This window comes from Cherax quadricarinatus, chromosome 14, assembly GCF_038502225.1.
Source record: "Cherax quadricarinatus isolate ZL_2023a chromosome 14, ASM3850222v1, whole genome shotgun sequence".
Taxonomy (NCBI): domain Eukaryota; kingdom Metazoa; phylum Arthropoda; class Malacostraca; order Decapoda; family Parastacidae; genus Cherax; species Cherax quadricarinatus.
In genome coordinates, this window is record NC_091305.1 from 36,971,270 (window position 1) to 36,987,130 (window position 15,861).

Here is a 15,861-nt window from a genome sequence, read left to right on the forward strand (position 1 = left end):
AAAAGACATTTATCTTCCTGGTTCTTAAGGGACTTAACTGTTGGCTCACAAACAACTCCAAAGGGAGACCTTTTTTTTTTTTTAGTTTTAATTAGTTTTATTAAATTTTGTTAAAAGCGTTACCCACTATACTGTTGACTGCTTGCCATAGACTTTCACACAGAGGTTATAGAGAATGAGAGAGAAGTGTGTGTATGTGTGTATATGTGTGTGTGTGTGTGTGTGTGTGTGTGTGTGTGTGTGTGTGTGTGTGTGTGTGTGTGTGTGTGTGTGTGTGTGTGTGTGTGTGTGTGTGTGTATGTACTGACCTATTTGTGGTTGCAGGGGTCGATTCGCAGCTCCTGTGTGTGCGTGTAAGAAAGAGAGAGAGAGAGAGAGAGAGAGAGAGAGAGAGAGAGAGAGAGAGAGAGAGAGAGAGAGAGAGAGAGAGAGATCCCTGTTCCATATTGACTTTCAAAAAGTCAAGTAAAGTGACATTATACCAGCTACAACTACTCATACTACTTTATGCTACTGGTTGTGAGGTTTGAATGGGCGTGGTGTGGGTATGGAGTGGGCGTGGTGCGTGCAGGGCAGGCGTGGTGTATGCGTGGTGTGGGCGTGGTGGGCGTGGTGTGAGCATGGTGTGGGCGTGGTGCATGCATGGTAAGCGTGGTGTGTGTACGTGGTGTGGGCGTAGCAAGCGTGGTGTGGGCTTGGTGGGCGTGATGTGTGCGTGGTGCGTGCGTGGCAGGTGTGGTGTGCGTGGTGTGGACGTGGTTTGGGAGTGATTTGGGGGTGGCAGGCGTGGTGTGGGCGTGGTGTGGGCGTGGTGTGTGCGTGGCAGGCGTGGTGCGTGCGTGCACTCAGGGAGTACCTCCTGCTGGGGCAGCATTCCAGCTCCTGGAGTTCGTGTTATATTTACTTACAAATTCATTTCCGTAATACCTGCATCTGTGTCCTCATGTTGTGGCCTCTACCATGATTTGGTCCATGTTGTGACCCCCTATGTTAGTTCTTCCTATGTTGTGGCTCCATTCATGTTGTTGCATCCATGTCGTGCTTCCTCCCATAATGTGGTCCAAGTTGTGATTCCCCTATGTTGCAATCCCTTTCATGTTGTGATCCTTTCCATGTCGTGCTTCCTCCCATGTTGGGGTCCCTCCCATGTTGTGGTCCAAGTTGTAATTCACCTTCGTTACGATTCCTCCTATGTTGTGGTCCCTCCCACATTGTGGTCCCACCCATGTCGTGGTTCCTCCCATGTTGTGGTCCAAGTTGCGATTCTCCTGTGTTGCAGTCCCTCCTATGTTGTGGTTTCACCCATGTTGTATCCATGTTGTGATCTCGCTCATGTCAGTCTGACCTTACCCATCATGTCAGTCTTTCTGTCTTGTACATAGTGATATTTCTATCTTACCCTCACTCTTGCAGTTACACAAAGTTCACTGATTTTAACCTTTCCTCGTAGCTCATATTCCTTTGCTCTTGGATTATTTCCTATGACAAATCCCTGAACTTTCTCATATTTCTATATACCGCTGGCTAGGAGTTGGCTCTACGTTGGTGCTGCATGCTCGAGGACTGGCGGAGTTTCTTTTTTTTATCTTCCATGTAACATGTTGTCATCTGTCGAAATCCCAAGTTGCCGTCTTCGTTGCTTCCCACTTATCAGAGCTAATTTCTTTCCCCAGACTGATTGACCATATCTAAAATAATTCTAAGTCTTGATGTGATCAGTACCTCAGCCTTTAGTTCAAGAGACTGGCCACTTTTCATGTCCTCGAGTTACCTGGCATTATCCTCCGTCCGTATTGTTCATTAGTTTTTTAGAAGACCTGTGCTTCTCCGTCCCACACCTGAGGGGGAGGATCAGTCCCCCCAATACCCTCCTTTGGGAGGCAGAGACGAAGTCATTGCCTAAGATCCGAGTCAGGACAAGTATTCTGACCAATAAAATGCAGTGCCTTTGTATCAAGTGAAATCTCCGATATGAAAGGTATTGTTCCGTACCTGAGACATGTGGGACATACCTGAGATACGTGGGACATACCTGAGATACGTAGGGCATACCTGAGGAACGTGGGACATACATGAGGAACGTGGGACATACCTGAGACACGTGATACCTCCCTGGGTGCGTGGAACATACCTGAGGTACGTGGGACATACCCGAGGTACGTGGGACATATCTGAGACACGTGGGAAATACCTGAGACATATGGAAATAACCTGTGACAGGTGTGACATACCTATGACACTTGGGACATACCTGTGACACTTGGGACATACCTGTGATACGTGTGACACACCTGTGACACCTGGGATAGGTGTCACAGATGTCACAGGTATGTCAGGTCCCCTCTTTTAGTTTGTTGGTAATCCCCCTTATACATGAAGGAGGGTGTTGAAGAGCAGTGGTCCCTCAACATTTATTGAGTTCTCTCTCAGTACACTCTTTGTTCCCCTGTTTTTTATTGGAGGTATCTTGTATAGTCTTCCAAACCTCTTGTGCTCATATATATAGTTATTTCGGTGTGCAGGCTTGGGACCAATCCCTCCAGTGTCTTCCAGGTGTAGATTATGATGCATCTAGGAGCTTAAGCCCTTCCAGCTCATGAGAGTTGTGAAGGTTCTCCACACATTCGTCAGCTCAACAATTTCTCTAGCCCTGAATGGGGCTGTTAGTACACGGCAGTTTTCCCGCCTAGAGACAACGAATGACCGAAGAGTATCACCATTGGCTTGGCATCTCTTGTTTTGAAGGTCCTATAATTACCCATCCTAGCATTTTTCTTGCAGCTACAAAAATATTGTTGTGATCCTTGAATATGAGATCTTCTGAAATTATAACTCTCAGGTCTTCCAGTTCTTGTAAAGGCTACTACTACATTAGTTCCGGGAATATTTCGAATATCTACTAGTAACAGGCTTAAGAGTCTTTGATCGCGGATGTTGAGACAGCGATCTCTTATAAGGCTCATGGTTCTCCTGCTTCTCACTTTCACTTGGTCCATTTCACATATCCTCCCAAATTTCTCTCTCTCCAGAACGTTACGTTTTTTTAGACCAGACCCTCAAGTGCTTCCCGTTTATGTATTATTAGATGTCTCTTTCTCTTTCTCATATCCTCTTTAGGCAGTACATTCGTAGTACTAGTTTAAATGCTGTATTTGCTCTACGCGGACAGGAAATGATTTCAGTATATTTCCAAGTCTGATATTTCTCCTGTCTTCAAAGGAGCTGTGAGCGTAGAACAATACATTCTAGATGCGAGATTAAAACACATGTGAATAATGTCGCTTTTGGCATTGTTTCTCATGTCTTTAAAGTTCTTATTATCCATACTGCTAATTTTCTGGCTCTTCAACATTTGCTTTATTGTGTTTACTAAATGACAAGACATCCGACCTTTGTTACGTTAAATTCGTTCTACAAGATGATCCTGTTGTGTTTTGTATCCTGAGTTCAGTTTCAGTTCGTAATTCTCTCCTTAAGTAAGCAGTTATAACTTGTCATTATTGAGCATCATGTTATTTTCCATAGTCCACTGAAAGACAATTTCTTCATATCATCGACCGAGGCGACTTTCATGCTTATCTGAAATGAATGGCAGGAAGCTGTAGCCATATGTTGTTATCTATATCAGTAAAAGTTTTGTGATATCGAGATTCTATACTCTGCAAAGATAATATTTTGTTGCGTTTACAGCTGTTACTAGGCTTTGTGTTCTGTTTGTGATAAAATTAAATATCAGTTCTCCTCTTTTTCATGTTATGCATAGTGCCCTTATTTTACAGGTTATCACTCGATGATGCCAGTTGTTAAATACTCTTTTGTAATGTCTGTGAAGACCACATCTTTATTTTCGCTTCCATCACAAACCTCCTTGATTTTGTCTTAATGCTCTAAACGTTGTGACAGTCTTGATCTTACTGCTCTAAATCTATGTTAGCTTGAGTTGTGTTCACAAATAACCCGCACACAGGAGAAAGAAACACATGACGACATCTAGGTCCGACTTTGACGTCGTCTCCTATGTTCGGGCTCTTTGTGTATTGTTCCAGACTCTGTATTGTACCATTTTGTTTTCTTGGGTTGTGTAGGTCACGCCTTCCCACAAAATCAATAATTTTGCTATCTCACTCTTCCCTCATTATCTGACTTCTGTGATGTGTAATGTTAGTGCTGCTTGTCTGTGATTTTTTCCATGCTTTGCTGTCTCCTTTGTGAAGATGAGTTTCTGCGCTCTTTTTAAAGCCTTCGGCATTTTCATGGTAGGTTATTTACATGTACTAGAAGTATAATGTGTCCTTAGACTCATCCTTTAAACCCTCCACTTATTGTATTACTTTACCAAGCCTACTGATGCCATCTGTGTTGTAAGTACTCCATGAACACTTTCAACAACAACAATGTTGGTGTCATCCCAGCCTAGACATGCAAGTGCTTGGGAGAAGTGATAAATGCTCTCAGACAGTGGGAGAAGGTGCAGGCTGCTCTTTCTGATTTCAGTTGCTTTTTGGTTCAGAAGTAAATTGCTTGTCTGTACCGGTGCTAGTGCATTACGATGACGGCTCTTCACTCCATGTGGGTTCCATTCTTTTGTTTAGTACTCTCAACGGTATGTATCAGGGATACATACTGATTGCTCTGTTTAGGACTTTGTTTCTCACCCTAATTTTATAGATCATAACCATAATGGCCACTTTCTAATAATGTGTTTCTTCTGTTTCAAGTGACTTATATATTCTTGTGTGTCCTTCTCTCTCAGGTTTTAATACCTCTTCTCGTGTTATTTCAAAGGTCTTAATACTTACCTGGAGGTTGCTCCTGGGGGTCAACGCCCCCGCGGCCCGGTCCTCGGTCAGACCTCAGACCTACCGGTAGATTAGGGGCTAATCAGCTAGGCTGTTACTGCTGACAGCCAGGGGTCTATTCGTAATTCCCCTTATGAATCATGGGAGGCTGATGACCTTCTAGGGTCCCGGAAACTTATTGTGCTTTTCACTGGGGGTGTGCTGCACCGTCTGCCTAGTTTTTTTTTTCTAATTTCGTATGGGGTGATTTCTGTGTGCAGATTTGGATGTTCCAGGTGTAAATTATGATGTATCTTTCTCGCCTGCATTCCAGAAAGTACAAGTCAAGGAACTTCTAACATTCCCAGTAACTCAGGTGCTTGACCTTTGGCATATCTATGGTTCGTTTCAAGAGCTCTTTTCAAAGCTGGTATCTGCTCAGTGAATTCCTATATTGATGCAGACATTGCTTTTTTATGAGTATAGTTACTAGGATGCCTGGTCAAGGACTGGGCAGCGGGGACGTTGACCCCCGGAATGCCCTCTAGATAAGTAAATAGGATTTTGTTTTTAATTTTGAATATAATGTCCTGAATATATATATATTTTTTTTTTTGAGAATAATGAAAGCAATTTTCAGGTTTGCTAGGTGATCGTATGCTGCCGATGCTATTTTGTCGATGTGTCCCTCTGGCTATATGCTTGGTAGCAGGCATACAGAAAGTTCCAGCTTGTTTGAATTTTTAACCTTCACCTGCAGTGCTTCCCTCTATATTTCGCTTCACAAGGTACTCGAATTTCATTGCGATGTGGTTGCTAGCGCCCAGCCGACTCTCATATTCTATTTCGCCTATGCAGGATGTAGTAGAGGTAAATACTAGGTCTAGCCTTGCAGGTTCAATCCACCTCTCGATTTCTGTCTCTGTCTCTGTACCTAATTGGTTTTAATGTACCCCCCTCTGCTGTTCCCTCTCAATCATTGTTATGTCGTAATCCCAATACACAAGACAGTAGCATCGTGTGGTCCTGAGGTATGGGCGGCCAGATGGGTGTTGTTGGGTGTTGTTTGTCGTGGCCAGAACCTCGTCAACATCTAATATTTTGTCTTCTGCTCTATCTTCTTCCTATTGACCCGATGATCGACATCTCATTTTCCTTGTCTACCCATTTTCTAATTCACAGATTATCAGTGACCTGTCTCTTCTTCCTTCTATTCTATACAGATTTCCTCGTCTATTTTCACCATTTCCCATGCTCTCTCTCTCTCTCTCTCTCTCTCTCTCTCTCTCTCTCTCTCTCTCTCTCTCTCTCTCTCGCTCCTGTCACCTTCTTACCCTCCCCCATCATCAAAGAGCACCTCTGCTAGTGACTTTTTTCCTCTCGCCTTCTGTGAGTGTGTGTGTGTGTGTGTGTACTCACCTAATTGTACTCACTTAATTGTGGTTGCAGGGGTCGAGACTCAGCTCCTGGCCCCGCTTATTCACTGATCCCTACTAAGTATTCCCTCTCCCTGCTCCATGAGCTTTATCATGCGTCGTCTTAAAGCTATGTATGGTTCCTGCCTCCTATTACAACCTAGGATTTCAAATGGCCTGTTATCCCAGGTGTAATGGGAGCAAATAAACACAGTAGAAAAAGTTTAGACTTATATTATCCTTCACCAATTATAACAGCAATATGTACACTATGTACAGTGATAAATATAGTGCACTCCACGGTAAGCAAGGCAGAAATAGAAGCCACAAGATAGCAGACCGTGCTTCAACCAGCTCTAGAGTGGGAATGACAAGGGCAGACAGGAGAGCGGTATCCACATAACCTCTGCGATTGTCAATCCCACCTTCTTATTGGCTAGAACCTGGTCACTAGTTGAACGATGGGGCCCCATCATCAACTCTTAGCAACCTGGTTCGCTGGTTGGGGGAGATAGCCTGTAAATGAGGGTGTGTCCATGCGCCGAATAAAGGTTACGTACTCTTTGCATGCCACACCCCCACCCCCGAGAAGGCTCAGGATTAGGCTGCCACCTCCCAGTGGTAACCGTGCCGCCATGGCACAAAATAATGGGACCGCCTATCCTCTCCACCATCCCACTCTTAGATAGAGCTCAGCTTTCCTAGTGACCAAAAGCCAAACCCTAAACTCAGAGTGAGACAGCAGTCAGATAGGCCAACATAGGTCCAAGATACAAGCGGACGGTAGCCCGTATCCCCTCACTAAAAAAAAACCCCCACATCAGGGGATAAAAAAAAGAGCTTGAAAGGGGGGTTACCACAAATACATCCTAACCTAAATAAAATATTAAACTAGACTCTTGACAAAGAGTCTGCCAACACATTTTCTTTGCCGGCAATGTACTGAATTTTGAAATTGTAGGGCTGCAGCCTGAGCGTCCAACGCATAAGCCTTGTGTTGTGATTCTTCATGGCTTGGAGATAGACTAACGGGTTGTGATCACTGTAGACTGTGACCACCTGCGATGTCTGGCCCACATAAACATCGAAATGTTCCAAAGCCAGTACCAGCGCGAGGGCTTCTTTTTCAATGGTAGAGTAAGCTCTCTGATGTGGCTGGAACTTGGCTGAAAAGTATGCGATTGGCTGCAGCTCCTTGTTCCCGATTTGTAATAGTACCGCCCCAACCCCAGACTCACAAGCATCAACCTGTAATGAAAAAGGTTTGGAGAAGTCTGGAGACAGGAGAATGGGTGCAGAGCACAATAATCTTTTTGCTTTATTAAAAGCAGTGTTACAATCTGACGTCCAATTAAAGGGAACTTTATGACTGGTAAGAGAGGTAAGAGGGGCTACAATATCTGAGAAATTCTTACAGAATCTTCTGTAAAATCCTATCATGCCTAGGAAACGTTGAAGAGATTTCCTATCATGAGGAACTGGATAATCTTTAATCGAAAGAACTTTAGCAAGTTTAGGTGCAACATTACCACTACCTACTTCATGGCCTAGAAAAGTGATAGTGGCCTGGCCAAAGGAAGATTTAGATAAATTAACTGTTAATTGGGAATTCTTAAAGGTCTCAAACAGAGCTTTAAGTCTAAGTAGGTGTTGATTCCAAGTATCAGACACCACAACAATATCATCTAGGTATGCTGCCGTGCCTTCAAGTCCTTTAATAGCCTGATGGATGAGTTTCTGGAATGAAGAGGGGGAATTTTTCATTCCGAAGGGGGTAACTGTATACTGATAATGACCTCCTGGAATTACGAAGGCAGAGATTTCCTTCGCCTTATCTGTCAAAGGTACCTGATAGTAACCTTTAAGGAGATCTAATTTGGACACAAAAGTAGCCTTACCCACAAAGTCAATTACGTCATCCAGACGAGGAAGAGGGTAAGCATCTGTAATTGTGACCTCGTTCACTTTACGGTAGTCTGTGCACATACGAAACCCTCCATCAGCCTTCTTTACTAGGATGCACGGTGAAGCCCATGGACTAGATGACTCCTCCACTAAACCATGTTCTAACAAGAAGTCTACTTCCTGCTGAAGTAGCCTTTGCTTTTCAGGATTAGCTCTGTAGGGGGAGAGTTTAATTGGTTTAGATTTTCCCACATCTACATCATGGTAACCTAACGTACATTTTTTCGGCACATCCGAAAAAATATTAGGATATGACTGTAGAAGCTCAGTTAAATTGGTTGCTTGTATTTCAGATAATCCATCCATTAAAGGGCTAGGATCCTTGAGGAGGACAGAATTGGAAAGTTTAGTATTAATTTCAGAGATAGAGTGCAAAGAGTCAGAGTCGTCCTCAGAGGTAGAGGACAGAGTCATTACTGGGACTTTATCTGGTGTATGAAAGGCCTTGATTTGATTAATGTGGTAAGTTTTTTGTTTTTGAGGTCTTACCAATGGGAGCTACCACATAATTTAAATCAGATACTCTACTTACTATCTGCATAGGTCCCGTAAATCTAGCTTTCAAGGTGTGGCCAGGTATAGGTTCCTGCACCAACACCTTGTCTCCTGGATGGAAGGAGCGGAATTGTGCACTTTTGTCATACCTCTGTTTCATCTTACTTTGAGCTATCTTTAGGTTAGCCGTGGCTAACTCACGTGCCACCTGCAACCTTGAAGACGGGTTGTAGAGTGCTGAGCTTACGTCTTCTCCCATCCATCCTTCTTTGAGCACCCGAAGAGGACCTCGTACATTGTGCCCAAAGATCAGCTCAAACGGACTATACCCTGTAGACTCTTGCACCGTCTCTCGTACTGAGAATAGCAACAACGGTAGAGATTCATCCCAATCTGTCGGAAAGTGCATGCAAAAACTTCTCATCATTGTTTTTAATGTTTGGTGGAATCTTTCCAAGGCGCCTTGGGACTGAGGGTGATAGGCAGTGGATAAGTTGTGAATTATCCCTAACCTAGTTAATACTTCCCTAAATGCTTTGGCAGTGAAGTTAGTACCTTGATCACTTTGTATAGTTTTAGGAATGCCAAAACAAGAAATGAATTTTGTTAAAGCTTTGAGAATAGCTTTAGTATTGATACTACGCATAGGGATTGCTTCAGGATATCTGGTTACTTTATCCATAATTGTAAATAAATACTGATTTCCAGACTTTGACTTAGGTAGTGGACCTACACAATCTATAATTAAATCTGCAAAAGGTTCTCCATCAGCAGGTATGGGTTGGAGAGGTGCAGGTTTAATGGAATGTCCAGGTTTCCCAACTTGCTGACATTCTCGGCAACACCTAATATGATTCTTCACATCTTTCTTTAATTTTGGCCAATAAAATTCTTTTGTGATTCTATACAAGGTTTTTGTAATTCCTAAGTGACCTCCTAATGACGTATTATGAGCTATATTTAATATCTGAGGTCTATACTTGGTTGGAACCACTAACCTGTCGTATAATTGCCGGCCCTCTATCTCCTTACCAGTCTCAGTGCATACCAAATAATCATTTTTAACTTCATACTTGACTGGATGACCCAAAGAGGATTTACCCATGGCTGCCTCAAAAGCGAATTTTAAAGAAGGGTCCTTTCGTTGTTCCTCCCGGAAGGACAGTCCCTCGGGCATGGAAACAGAGACATCTGGGAATCCTGCAACCTGGGAATAGGAAGGCTTGATCGGGGTCTGTTCACTTGATTTACGAGACTCCGGCCGGTGTGTCTCATAAAACAACGTGGCTATTCCGAGATCGGAGTCGTCCAAGGATAGGTCAACATTCTCCCCAGACAACCCTTGGGATGTTGCCCGAGTTATGGCCAACACTGGAGAAGCATTAATCATTATAGGTTCAGGACACGAAGTAACAGTAGTAATGTTATTACCCAGTAATAACATGGCATTTTTCATGGGAAATCCTTTTGAGATACCTACAGTCAAGTACCCAGTGTAATATTTGCACTGTACATAAATTTTATGCAAAGGAACTGAATATATAGCTCCTCCGTAAGCTTCCAATAAAACTGAGGAATTCAAGGAAGTATTCTCTGAAAGGGGTAATATTCCTTCTCTGACAAGTGAGCAATATGCTCCAGTATCTCTAAAGGTATTTACTTTAGTTGGTTCTGAGTTTTCCTGAAGGGAAATAAGACTTTCGCAATAATAAGGGGCCATACCTTTTTCTACTTCTCTAGGGGACATGTTACTAGGGATATTAGAGATTTTCCCGATGGGTTGAGGTTTTTGAGGGCAGTTGGAACTGATGTGACCTACTTTATTGCATCTGAAGCAGACGACAGGCTTGCCCTTTACTCCCTGATGACGTTGCAAGTGGTGTCGTTCTGGCTGGTGCCTCTCTGGATATTGTTGTCGAGATGCTCCATAAGTAGTTTGCCTCTCCGCAGGGGGACCATATGTTGAGAAGCGTGGCTCACCAGGTGACTTATTTGGATGACGTAGACGCTCTCCCTCCTGCTGGCACTTCATTCTCCAATGTTGTCGATCTCTGCTCACGCCAGACTGTTGAAAAGAGAGACAGGACCGCTCGGACAAGGAGCGGTTCGTTTCGAAGGTATCAGCCAACCTGGCCGCCTCCAATGCAGTGGTTAAGTCACGATCCTGCAGAAAGACACGAACCTCTGGTCCCACAGACTCCAGCAGGTTATCAATCAGAATAAGCTGCACCAGCTCCTCAAAGTTAGAGACACCACTCGCTTTATACCAGCTGGTAAAAGCTTTGGTTTGCTGTCTCACAAAGTCCACCAGGGATTGACCAAGCTGCCGCCTGTTCAATTTGAAGGTCTTACGATATTTAGCTGGGATACATGTATATGCTCCCAACACTGTGGTCTTCACTACTTGATAATCAGAGAATTCAGCGTCAGTTAATACCGACGTAAATTCCTGTGCCTTACCCAATAATGCTGTATGAACCAACGCTGCCCAGTGCTGTTCCGGCCACCTCAAGGCTCGAGCCTGATTTTCGAAGCTTTCGAAAAATTGCTCTGGTTCGGCCTCATTGAAGCGGGGAACAAGCTGTACTGCTTTTTGTAAACTGAAATCGTTTACAGAATGCGAAAACTGCCTCCTTTCTCTTTCCCTATCAAATTCTTCCCTTGCGAATGCTCTCTGTTCCCTAGTTTGCTCAAGATTGATTTTTGCCAGCTCAAGTGCCAACGACGCTGATTCACCCTGAGACAACCCAGCTGCACTATACTGACCATTTTGCTCCGTAGGTATATCATCTTCCTCCTGCGAGAACATAGTAGTTTTTGCCCTAGCTCCCGTAGAGGGAGGAGTTTGATGTGCCATCTCTTCTTCAATAAGTATGTCAGCAATAAGTGAACGCAGTTGCGCAGCTGTAAGAGTGCGTTTATAGGGAATGCCAATGGAACGAGCAATTTGCCAACAACGCTGTAGAGACAATTTAGGTAGGTTATGCAAAGTATATGCCGACACCAGGCGTCTGACTCGTCTAGGTGGCATAAGTTATTCGCTATGCACAGTACGAATACCCCAACGTAACACGTTAATTTGCAGAACACGCTTAGCTATGCACAGTACGATTGCAGAATACGCATACAAGCAAAGCCGACTGCACACAAGATTGACCGTAGCGAAGCGAGCACACTGAACAAGCTAGTAGCGAGCTGTTGAACGATCACACAATAGCAAGGCTGATCATAAGCAACTGACACGCAAAATTTTTAAAGCGAAGCGAAACAGCAAGCTACACAATGTTCCTGCTACAAGCTTCACCCTAAGCTCAACCGTTTCTCTAAGTCCAGCTCTCGGACAGGCTACCCATATTACAACCTAGGATTTCAAATGGCCTGTTATCCCAGGTGTAATGGGAGCAAATAAACACAGTAGAAAAAGTTTAGACTTATATTATCCTTCACCAATTATAACAGCAATATGTACACTATGTACAGTGATAAATATAGTGCACTCCACGGTAAGCAAGGCAGAAATAGAAGCCACAAGATAGCAGACCGTGCTTCAACCAGCTCTAGAGTGGGAATGACAAGGGCAGACAGGAGAGCGGTATCCACATAACCTCTGCGATTGTCAATCCCACCTTCTTATTGGCTAGAACCTGGTCACTAGTTGAACGATGGGGCCCCATCATCAACTCTTAGCAACCTGGTTCGCTGGTTGGGGGAGATAGCCTGTAAATGAGGGTGTGTCCATGCGCCGAATAAAGGTTACGTACTCTTTGCATGCCACACCTCCACTACCTCACTTGCTAGATCATTCCACTTCCTGACAACTCTATGACTAAAGAAATACTTCCTAACATCCCTTTGACTCATCTGAGTCTTCTTCCAATTGTGATCGTTTGTTTCTGTGTCCCCTCTCTGGAACATCTTGTCTCTGTCCACCTTATCTATTCCACGTAGCATTTTGCATGTCGTTATCATGTCTCCCCTAACCCTCCTGTCCTCCAGCGTCGTCACGCCGATTTCCCTTAACCTTTCTTCGTAGAACATTCCCCTGAGCTCTGGAACTAGCCTTGTTGCAAACCTTTGCATTTCTCTAATTTCTTGACGTGCTTGACCAGGTGTGGGTTCAAAACTGGTGCTGCATACTCCAGTATGGGCTTGATGTACACGGTGTACAGTGTCTTGAACGATTCCTTACTAAGGTATCGAACGTTATTCTCAAGTTTGCCAGGCGCCCATATGCTGCAGCAGTTACCTGGTTGATGTGTGCTTCCAGAGACATGCTCGGTGTTATACTCACCCCAAGATCTTTCTCCTTGAACGAGGTTTGCAGTCTTTGGCCACCAAGCCTATACTCTGTTTGCTGTCTTCTTTGCCCTTCCCCGATCTTCATGACTTTGCATTTCACGGGGTTAAATTCGAGGAGCCAGTTGCTGGACCAGGCTTGCAGCCTGTCCATGTCTCTTTGTAGTCCTGCCTGTTCCTCATCTGATTTAATTCTCCTCATTAACTTCACATCATCTTCGAATATGGACACTTCTGAGTCTATCCCTTCCATCATGTCATTCATATATACCAAAAATAGCACTGGTCCTAGGACTGACCCCTGTGGAACCCCGCTCGTCACAGGCGCCCATCATGTACCATGACTCGTTATTGCCTCCCTGTCAGTTATTCTCTGAGCCATTGCAGTGCTTTTCCTGTTATACGTGCCTGATCCTCTAGCTACTGCACTAATCTCTTTTGAGGAACTGTATAGAAGGCTGTCTTACAGTCAAAGAAAATGCAGTCAACCCACCCCTCTCTCCGTGTCTTACTTCTATTACTTTGTCATAAAACTCCAGTAGGTTTGTGACACAGGATTTGCCTTCCATGAATCCCTGCTGGTTGTCATTTATAAGCTTGTTTCGTTCTAGATGCTCCACCACTCCTTACTTAAAATTGGGGACTACAGTTGCCGTGTCAGGTAGTTGTCCAGTTTCAAGGGATGTGTTGAAAACTGTGGTTAGTGGCACACAGAGCATCTCTGCTCCCTTTCTAAGGACCCACAGAGAGATGTCCGGTCCCATTGCCTTTGAGGTATCAAGGCTACTTAGCAGCTTCTTCTCGTCCTCCTCAGTTGTGTACTTCATCCAACACTTTTTGGTATAACTCTTTTTGATGTCCCCCTCTGTTCTGTTTTCCCAGAGTCCTTCCTGTCTCTACTATAAATACTTCCTTAAATCTCGTGTTGAGCTCCTCACATACCTCTTGATCTTTTTTTGTGAGCTCTCCACCTTCTTTCCTCAGCCTGATTACCTGGTCTTTGACTGTTGTCGTCCTCCATATGTGGTTATACAGCAGTTTCGGGTCAGACTTGACTTTCGATGCTTTGCTGTTTTCGTACTGTCGCTGGGCCTCCCTCTATATCTGTGCGTACTCGTTTCTGGCTCTCTGACTAATCTCTTTGTTTTCCTGGGTCCTTCGTCTTCTGTACCTTTTCCATTCTCTAGTGCACTTAGTTTTGGTCACCCTACACCTTCGGGTAAACCAAGGGTTTGTTCTGGTCTTCCCATTATTTCTGTTGCCCTTGGGAACAAATCTATCCTCTGACTCCTTGAATTTTGTTGTTATGTAGTCTATCATTTTATTTACCGACTTTCCTAAAAGTTCTCTGTTCCACTGAACCTCCTGCAGGAAGTTCCTCATACCTGTGTAGTGTCCCCTTTCTTAGTTGGGCTTTTCCCGTTCAACCCCTGTCACCCTCCCCACTTGTAACTCCACTATGTATTCAAAGTTTAGAACTACGTGATCAGTAGCTCCAAGGGGCCTCTCATATGTGATGTCCTCAATGTCCGAGCTGCTCAAGGGGCGAAGAACGTTTTAGTTGATCTTTTTTTGTTTTGGTCTAATTTCAATAAATTTTTTACTGTGAATTAAGCAGCATTTGAGACCTACATGCTGTGTTTTAGTGACTTTTTTCCTTGTTGTTAGGTAAGACACATATGCAACAGTTAGGTATCTTTATTTCGAAACGTTTCGCCTACACAGTAGGCTTCTTCAGTCGAGTACAGAAAAGTTGATAGAAGCAGAAGATACTTGAAGACGATGTAATCAGTCCATCACCCTTAAAGTTTTGAGGTGGTCAGTCCTTAAAGATAGATAGAGAAAAATAAATAATGCCCTTTTCTATAGGGCTTAAAACTCCCCCCCCCCACTACAAAATTGGTAAGATGTACATTGTTCTAGTCGACATGAGATGAAAAATAAAGGCCTAAATAATAAAATTACAATAAAACTTCTTGAAAATGTCAGTGGATTGCATAAAATAATATTGAAGTTAGTTTCTTTCTTTTTTTTTTTTTTGGTGGGGGGAAGATATCAATAAAAACAAAACGGTGAGGAATATCGCAATTCGTTTCTGTCATTCTGCAGAACCATCATTCCTCAATAACCTGTCCAGAAATCATGACAATCCGTCCAGTAGTTATCGAAAATTGTGGCTTCAAACATCAATAACTTATTCCTGAGATATATATATATATTTTTTTTTCCCCAAAATTTTCGATTTTTTGCCCAGGAAGTCTCCCTCCACGTTCCTTGGCCTCAGGTAAACACGAGGTCCAGTCTTGCTGGTTCATCCTCCCCACTCTGTCTGTTATTGTCCCTAACATCTTGGTGCATGAGGTTTCCAAGCATCACATCCATCATCTTGGCTCTCCATGTTTTGGGACCCTCATGTGGCTTCAGGTTTTCCCAGTCACTCCCTGTGGTTGGAATGGCACATAACCCGTAACTATGCTCTGCTCGATTGAGCTCTTCTGGCCACCTCAGCCAGTGTGTCCTCCGATTGCTCTGTTGCTCTCTTCATATTTCTCTCTTGGGCTCCTGCAGTTCTGTGGTGGGTTATACATCACTGCAATGACTACCTTATGCTCTGCAGACTGAATTGTACCTACTATGTAATCCCTTTCCTCAATCTCGTCCATTCCTTCCATTTCCTCAAATTCCTATCGGTTTTTAATGAGCAGTGTGTGTGTGTGTGTGTGTGTGTGTGTGTGTGTGTGGTTGCAGGGGTCGAGACATAGCTCTGGCCCCGCCTCTTCACTGATCGCTACTAGATCCTCTCTCTCCCTGCTCTATGAGCTTTATCATACCTCGTCTCAAAACTATGTATGGCTCCTGCCTCCACTACGTCACTTGCCAGACTATTCTACTTCCTGATAACTCTATGACTA

General features: G+C 43.8%; 1 protein-coding gene across 1 annotated transcript; it reads right to left on the reverse strand.

Annotated features, from left to right (window-relative positions):
• Positions 1–6,401: 6,401 nt before the first annotated feature.
• Positions 6,402–12,429, reverse strand: LOC138852694 (uncharacterized). Its single transcript, XM_070084959.1, has 2 exons — positions 10,473–12,429; positions 6,402–7,441 (listed from the first exon to the last, which is right to left on the reverse strand). The coding sequence occupies exons 1-2, from the start codon at positions 11,682–11,684 to the stop codon at positions 7,085–7,087; spliced, it is 1,569 nt and encodes a 522-aa protein (XP_069941060.1). The 5' UTR covers positions 11,685–12,429; the 3' UTR covers positions 6,402–7,084.
• Positions 12,430–15,861: the final 3,432 nt, after the last annotated feature.